The sequence below is a fragment of the Triticum aestivum genome, chromosome 1D (genome assembly GCF_018294505.1).
Source record: "Triticum aestivum cultivar Chinese Spring chromosome 1D, IWGSC CS RefSeq v2.1, whole genome shotgun sequence".
Taxonomy (NCBI): domain Eukaryota; kingdom Viridiplantae; phylum Streptophyta; class Magnoliopsida; order Poales; family Poaceae; genus Triticum; species Triticum aestivum.
In genome coordinates, this window is record NC_057796.1 from 272,790,994 (window position 1) to 272,798,992 (window position 7,999).

Sequence of the window (7,999 nt, forward strand, 5' to 3'; positions counted from 1 at the left end):
TTGATCGTACTCCTTCCATACCCAGTTTTTATGCATTAGTTTCAATCCTCAAACATTGCATGATTAGGATGTCATTAACATGTGGGTTGGGAAGTAGTTGATGAGGTAGAACCTATTGCCCTGTTATATCAAACCCTTGGGATTTACTTCTACGTATTGCTTATATTGCTATGCTATGCTCGTAGACGTGGTTTGGGTGAGTGAAATCCATGACAGATGTGAGATTGTTAATTAATGGTTCAACTTAAGGTGGCAACTTAAATACACATCTGGGTGGATTGAGGCACCTGGAGAATCCAGTGTTGCCTGTATTTTTGGAAATCCCGGGGTTCCGTGTGATTTTCCTATGGACCGCCACCCAGGCTCAAAGGGAACTGAGATATTTTCATGCTAGAAACTTTCGTGTGCAACCACAAGCTATTATGGGCTCTAGCATTGTTGAGTAGGTTACATGAAGCTCTTGAAGAGATGGATCAGCAGGTAAAGGGTTGTAGGTTTGGTATGGTCTGCCCGGAGTAGAGAGTTAATGTTTCTGAAAGACTGTGTCTCGGTCATCCGTTTCTCAAACACCATGTAGTGCGAGAAATCCAACGGAGGCGATCGAGTCTTGTGGGGAAAAGTGCGCAAACCTCTGCAGAGTGTACAATCTAATCATGGTTAGTCGTGTCCCCGGTTATGGATAATCTTGAGCATCTAGTACTTGGAGTATCCTAAGTATCTCATCACTCTAAGTTAATATTGTTGGGCTGATAACTACTTTAATTGGGATTGAGTTGGAGGAACCTTCTCAATGATGTTTCAACTACCATGATAGTTAAATTAAAATCTATTCCTTTGTTGTAGGGAAAAAAATTGGCTTTTCACAAAAACTATAACCATAGAGCTTTCCACCAGTCAAATCTGCATGTAGTGATAGCATTATTCTGTTTTTGCTCTACTGTGTTATATTGCCAGCATATTCCCTGTGCTGACCCGTTTTCGGGCTGCAACGTATTATGTTGCATACTTTTCAGACGAGGAGTAAGGTTCGTTAGGTCATTGCCGTGCAGCTCAGCTATGCCGTTGGAGTTGATGGACTCACTTTATCTTCCAAGCCTTCCGCTGTTATCGTATTAGATGGCCTTAAGCCATATTTATTGTAATAAGTTCTTTTTTGAGACATTCGATGTAATAAGTGTGTGATTGCTACTCTGTTATAAATCATTCGAGTACTGTGTGTGTCAGCATTACCGATCCAAGGATGACACTGAAGCACAGAGACTTGACCGTTTGAGGTCGGGTCGCTACAATGCTTGTGAGTAGAGCCGCGGCGGAGAGGCGGCGTCGGTGAGGCTGCGTAGTCCGGCGGCGAGTACGTGTACGGCGGGTACTGCACGCCGGCGAACGCGGGCGAGGGCGTGCGCTGGGCGGGCCGCCCATGGGGGAAGGTAATGTTGGGGTTGAAGCCGCCGTGGGCGTCCCCGTCGGCATAGCCCGGCGACGGCGTGCTCCATGGGTGCGGCGACGACGAGAACCCGGCCGGAGAGCCGACGCTTTGCTGGCTTCAGGCCGCATACGGATGCCCGTGTGGATTCATCATCGCCGCGCGCGCCGCCTCCGCTTGTTTGGCCGCCGCATGCTCCGCAGCCGCCGCCGCCGCAGCGTGCGCCGCTTTCTCCCTGGCCTTCTTGGCCCTGTTGCGCCTGTCGGCGGTGACGGCCTCCCGGCGCTCCACATCCGCCTTCCACTCGGCGTTGGTCATGCCGGGAGGCTTGGACAGCGGAGCCCTAGGCTTCCTTTGCTTCGGCGGGGCGGCGGCGGCGGGATCCGTCGCGGCGCGCGGCATCACATACTTCTTCGGCGGCATGGCAGGCGGAACAGCGGGGTTTGGCGGGAGGAATGGAGAAGAGAGAGGGGAACGGGAGAAAACGGCGGGAAAAAAGTCTTCCAGTCGCCGACAAAGCGGCCCCACGCCACTTTTCGCTTTCGCCGGCGCGCCCAGGCGACACCTGGTCGTTTGGGTTCGGGGCGGGATCGCCGGCTCTGGATTTCGCCCAAACTGGCGCTAAACGAGATTCTGGGGCGCGACTGGGCCGATTTTCGGCCACCGGCGCTAGAAAATCGCCTGGGGGAGGGGAGGGGGCTGTTGGGGGCGCGGCTGGAGATGCTCTAAAGAGCAAAGGAGACGAGAGGGGGGAAGATTGTGACGGAGGATATGGAGCAAACGAACCCTAAAACGCGCCCCACCCCATAGATATAGCCGCGGAGGGGCAGTATGCAGGCCTCTTGTAAAAAGAAATTACAGGCCAGGCTAGATATCGCGTTTCTGCTCAGGCCCAAAAAAAATGCAAAAAAAAAGGCTAAAACTGCCAGATTTATGCAGGCCGCCGAGGTTTGCGGCATCTGCTAGAGTTGCTCTAAGTTCTTTCGTCAACTAACAAGGCATTGGTTAACGCAAGTTCATACATCGAGGTTCAGATGCCAGAGGACACGCTGACACAATATCATCTGACGTGGCCAAAACAATCAAAGACAAGCAATGCACTGTCTGTCCAAAAAACAGAACCCAGGGCTAAAAATGATCTAACATTATTTTGATGCAAATCACCACCAATTCATTCAATAGAGAAGCAGCAGACGAGGAAACATGGTCGAATCAAACGGAATTCAGATGGCTCTGGTTTATTTTCTCCCCAGCTAATCACAAGGAACAAACCCCCTCTGTTCCGACACAATCGTCCAGCCATCCAGCAGAAACAAAAAAAGGAGAAATCGTTAAGAGATCGTCACCTTAATTACAATCTTCTCTCCCACGGGAGCACCGCCATGCAATGATCAGCGAAATCTTGCCACCGTGTGGTGCAACTCATAAGCCTTCTGCCCATTTAGATCTTCCAGGCCACGACAGCGTCGTTAATCGACATTTGGGGGCAGGGACCGCGAATTCGCACGATAAAACAGTGCATTTCAATCCCACTCCTAGCAGTTCATCAGACGTCCCAGTGAACACTCATCATTGTACCCTTTTCTGTTGAAAGGCAACAACAGTTTGGGGGAAGCCATGGCTTCGTCCCTAACCACGCCAGCTGTTTTGCTTCTTGGCCTCAAAGGTGGCTCCGTCGTTGAGCATGTCCTGTGCATCGGTTTCCATTCCAAGCTTTGAGAGAGCTAGGGCTTGGAGGTAGAATGCAGTAGGCCATTCGGGCATGCAGACCTGGGCCTGCATTGCGTCGCGTAGAGCAAGCTCCGACTGACCGTTCATCAGGTACGAAAAACTCCGCCTGGCGAAAACTGTAGCTGAAGGTACTGACATCATTCCAACTAGCTGCAACATGGCAAATTAGATTCATGTTACAGGACACACAAAATGAAGATCACAAACCCAATGAAAGCTTTGGTAACATTGTACATCAGTTAGAAAGTAGAATTCCTTGGTGACTGCTTTACTGGCAGCACTTCAGGTAACAGATTAAGGGCCAAACTGCTTGTTGAAAATATATTATTTAATTAGCTATTTGGCACAAACAATCATGAAGCAGCAGCATATGGACATTGCAAAATTCATGAACTTGGATATCCTAGTTAAAAATAAGAACAGATAATTTAAGTGATGTTACCTTTGAATAGTAGTCAATTGCAGTCTTGAAATCCTTATCTCGAAATGCAATATCACCAAACTTCTTTGTGTTCAGCATCTCTTGCACTTGCTGAGTCCATTCTTGAAAGGACAACTTCAGTTTTTACAGCAGCATAAACATGCACCAAATAAAACTAGCTTATCTTAACAGAGCAAATGAATGAGATTTCATAATTTCTAAATACTTGAGCAAATGGGAATAAGAAAAGGAGATAGGCAAAAAAAAGCATATGACATATTCTGTGCACAAGAAAAATAGCCAAAAAGGAGTTTAATAAGCAAATGTGTACAACAGCATCCTAAGTTTAAGCCTGACAAAATACTCGGTTATCCAGTGTAAATGATTGCCTTCTTAACTACAGACAAGAAAGAATTATAAGTTATTGATGAAAGTCAGCTTCTCTCCATACAGAAGAGAAGATGTCTTAGATGCTTGATCCCCACTGTATTTTCACCAAAGCATTTTTTTTCAATTTAATCATGCAATGCCAACATAGCTAATCATATTTAATTGTAAACTAGCATAGGAAAGGTGCAGGAAACCATATGCCAAAACAAATCAAGTATAAGACCTTCAAGAACAAGTTAGCAGTTAATTTGAGAGAGGACTAGAAAAATGCCAAGTCGACACAAATCGTGACAAAGGAAAGTTCACCACATAAATGATGACCTAACAGCAGGTGCCTCATAAATGAGGAATGATACATGAATTGTATGTTACCTCATTTTCTGCACCTTCATCGTCTTTGTAACCTGTTTTGAGCAATATATCATGTACTGCTGTAAGGTCCATTCCGGCGCATGCCTTTCCAAGTGGAGAAAGAATAGTAGGTAAGACCGACGCGGTTTTTGTGATGCCCATCAACACATGCGACGCCACCTAAATTATGATTGATAAAATAAGTTAATTGTGTTACTGTAGGCAACGCAGAACATTAATAATCCAAAAGATGGTTGAAGCTGCTTACCTCCTTTTGCTTCTGAAGAGGCCCAACAGAAGACAATAAATACTTTATATTGGGTCTGTCCCTAGCTTCAAACTGCAAGCACTTTGATGCAAGATCGACTAATTTTGAAGCATCGTCATTAGCATATTGCCCTTCTAAGGAGGAATCCATCAATAGCAGTATGTTCTTTCCCCTTATCAAATCAAGTGCCTGTAATTCGAAACAAATGACGTGAGAAATTCACTGGCATGGCAACAGTGATGGATGACAATACAACACCCTAGCATAATGCTGATATGTTCTTTGGGCTGCACTTGGCTTCAAGTATAAGGGTATGTTTGGATGGTGAACAAAACCAACCATACCATCTTTTAGTCTTAGCCAAAATTTTGGCTCTTGTTTGGATGTTACCAATATTTTGGCATATCTGTGCTCTCTAATCAACTCTTGTTCACTTTTCTGGCAAACATTGGCCAAAAAAAAAACATGGACAACCAAAACCTTAAGCAAAATATTGGCTAGCCAAATTTTGGTAGGGTTGGCTTCGGCTCAAACCAAACACACCCTAAGACATTCCAGATGAGATGGTTATGTGCCCTGCTTATTATCAATCAAGAAATCTAGTCCTTAGAAGATTCAAGCTAATGGTTCAAAACTCATTTGAGCTTCCAGCACGATAATTAAATAACAGTATGGTACTATCCATGATGCAAGAAACTGATAACAAGAAAAGTGAAGATTGAAATGAAGCATACATGACTTGGAGGAATGTGTTTCCCACTCAAAAGATCCAACAGAACTGTTCCGTAGCTATATATCACACTCTCAGCGATGACTCTGCCTGCCATTAAAGAGTCAAGCAGAAATTATTCAGTGCAGTCCAAAGAGCACGTGCAGAGCAGTTCAGGAATAAAAAGAGAAAATGCGATCAGTTTATCGCAACGACCCACAAGGTACCTATCATCTGATACTGAGGGAACACGGAAGTGTTTTTAAAAGATAAATTCATTACAGGTTCACAGATTACCTCTGTGGACACAATAAGAGCACCAATCTTATATCTAATGAGCTTAAAATAAGTCCACATCTTCACTTGTAATGGATAACACCAATGGTATTAGCTAATTATGAACTTGGAGGGATCATGTGGTCATGCGTACCCGTTCGTAGGAACTCTGGCGGGGTGTAAGCCAGGTTAGTGCTATAACTTTTTCCGTCGCGGCTGTTCTTCATTAGCCCAAAACTTGACAAGCGAGGATCACCTTCCTGATGGCAAACATATGTTGTTCATGACAATGAGAATTTGCTCAGTAGCTACAGAGGTCAATCAAATTTCATAAAAAGTTTCATGAGAAAAATTCCACGTTCATGTAAGGAGTAACAGCAGCTATGATGCAAAAGTCAGCTGTAAAGAAGTAGCCAAACTAGATTTCCATCGGTAAGGTGATCCTTGCTTGTCAAGTACCTATCGAACCAGACAGGCAAAGCCATGCGTACCTCATCAAAAAGTACTCTGTAGGCATTCAAGTCATGATAGATTTTCCTGTTCTCTGCATTGCAATGATCGAGAGCTTGTGCAATGTAGTGTGCGACCCTCAACCGCATTTCCCATGGCAACGGCTGCTTATCCCCTGCGAAGAGGCAGACCACACTCCAGTCAAACAACAAAACAAATATAGCACCACATGGTATGTGTGGTCAGCATCTTCATATTTGAAATTAAGTCATGATTATGATGATTTAGGTAAAATCCAAAAAGAAATATAGGAAGAGAGAAAATGCAGACACGCCCAGATGGTCCTGGCAAATTAACCACATCTGTTTATGCACGAGACAGCAAGAGACAAATGTGGTAATGGCAGAGGTGCATTAAGCTCTTCAATCAATGCAGAGGGGAATCATGTTTTGATCCAACCTCCACGGATCAAGTAGTAGTAGTACGTCAGAGCCCGTAGCAACAACAACTATAACTAGCTGGATATTATGGATATGAATAGACAGTAGCACGTACAGTGGAAGAGGTGCTTGGACAATGTGTCGTTGGGCATGTACTCCGCGACGAGCAGCCTCTCGTCACCCTCGGCGCAGCAGCCAATGAGGTTGACGAGGCGCTTGTGCCGCACCTTCCCCACGCCGGCCGCTTCCGCCTGCAGCAATCAAACCGTAAGATCCGGAACGGGATCCTCGAGCGGAGACGCACAAACAGACAAGGCATTTGCATTGGGGTGCAGGGGCGAGGGGGCGCGTACGAGGAACTGCTGCGGGTCGGGCCACGAGAGGCGGGAGAAGCGCTTGACGGCGATGAGGCGGCCGCCGTCGAGGCGGCCCCGGTAGACGACGTTGGGCGCCTTCTCGCCGCTCTCGGAGACGATGAGGTCGGCGCTGAAGCCCTTGGTGGCGGCCCGCAGCTCGGCGAGCCCGAACTCCCTGAAGACCGGCACCGCCCGCTTCGCCCCGTCCTTGTCGTCGCCGTCCGCGCCCGCCCCGTCCGCTCCGTTCGCCGCCTCTTCCGAGGAGCAAGAGAGCAGGCCAGATTAGATTCGTTCCGGACACACGCATTCGCTGGGGGGTTAGGGTTTAGGAGGCGGCGGCAATGGCGGCGGGCCCGCCTGCCTGCTTGATTGCTTACCGGGATCTGCGGAGTCGTCGGGCGGGAGGGCGGCGTCGGCGTCGGGCGGGAGCGGCTTCCCCGCCGGCTTGGACTGGAAGCACCCCATCGGAGATCTGCTAGCCTGCCAGCGAATGGAACGCGAGCGGTGGAACGAAGGTGGGGGAGGGAGGGAGGGAGAGCGTGTGTGAATGTGGACTGGTGGAAGGAGGAAGCAGGAGAGGCGAGTGTGGCAGAGTGAGGTCACTGGGGTGGGAGGCAGCGCTCCGAGAGAAGCGCGGCGGCAGCAGAGCGGGGCAGGGATCCGCTGGGTGCGCACCAAACACCGCGCAGCAGCCGTACGCTGCTAGTACTGTGTATAATTTTTTTATAAATGGAAAAAGGATGCAGAAAACATCATTAGATTCAATAGAGTATTTTGCAAAGACGAAAGAAGTATCTGCTCTTCTGTCTATTGTGTATTCATTCGATCAGATCAGAATCAAATCGATGGTTTATGATGAACGAGGGACCGACCGACCAAGCAATGCTGTGCGCAGAAGATGAATAAGGCCAGTAGAATCTGCCTCTGATTCTTTTCTTTCGAGAATACCAGCTGCCTCTACTTCCATTAAAAAAATTGGCAGGCTAACATTTTGGCTAGATTTGCATTATCCGCATTATCCAGCTAAACTTGACCACAGTGCATAGGCATGATTTTTTTTTCAATCATCCACACCTAAATAAATCCAAAAAATGGCTGGATACACCAGAATTTGCACAATATTGTTCATATGTGGCATATCTTTCTTTTTTTTTAAGTTAGGAGGAGAGCTGCTAAGATTCCAT

The 7,999-nt window shown here is 47.2% G+C and overlaps 1 protein-coding gene across 2 annotated transcripts; it reads right to left on the reverse strand.

Annotated features, from left to right (window-relative positions):
• Positions 1-2,552: 2,552 nt before the first annotated feature.
• Positions 2,553-7,491, reverse strand: LOC123181434 (serine/threonine-protein kinase BSK2). Of its 2 annotated transcripts, none has more exons than XM_044593696.1 (10): positions 7,193-7,491; positions 6,813-7,069; positions 6,575-6,710; positions 6,061-6,194; positions 5,724-5,829; positions 5,319-5,404; positions 4,585-4,773; positions 4,338-4,496; positions 3,597-3,686; positions 2,553-3,304 (listed from the first exon to the last, which is right to left on the reverse strand). In XM_044593696.1, the coding sequence occupies exons 1-10, from the start codon at positions 7,278-7,280 to the stop codon at positions 3,053-3,055; spliced, it is 1,497 nt and encodes a 498-aa protein (XP_044449631.1). In that variant the 5' UTR covers positions 7,281-7,491; the 3' UTR covers positions 2,553-3,052. The 2 variants fall into 2 exon arrangements, with proteins under 2 accessions (XP_044449631.1, XP_044449630.1); XM_044593695.1 differs by having other exon boundaries at positions 3,597-3,710.
• Between the last annotated feature and the right edge of the window lie 508 nt (positions 7,492-7,999).

What these genes read in the sequence shown, in the direction of transcription:
- LOC123181434 (XM_044593695.1), bottom strand. Translation starts at nt 7,280, where the DNA reads ATGGGGTGCTTCCAGTCCAAGCCGGCGGGGAAGCCGCTCCCGCCCGAC. An exon ending in ACAGAGTACTTTTTGATGAG is followed by an intron (nt 5,830 to 6,060) that starts GTACGCATGGCT and finishes GTTTGCCATCAG; the next exon opens with GAAGGTGATCCTCGCTTGTC. An exon ending in CTCTTCAGAAGCAAAAGGAG is followed by an intron (nt 4,497 to 4,584) that starts GTAAGCAGCTTC and finishes ATCATAATTTAG; the next exon opens with GTGGCGTCGCATGTGTTGAT.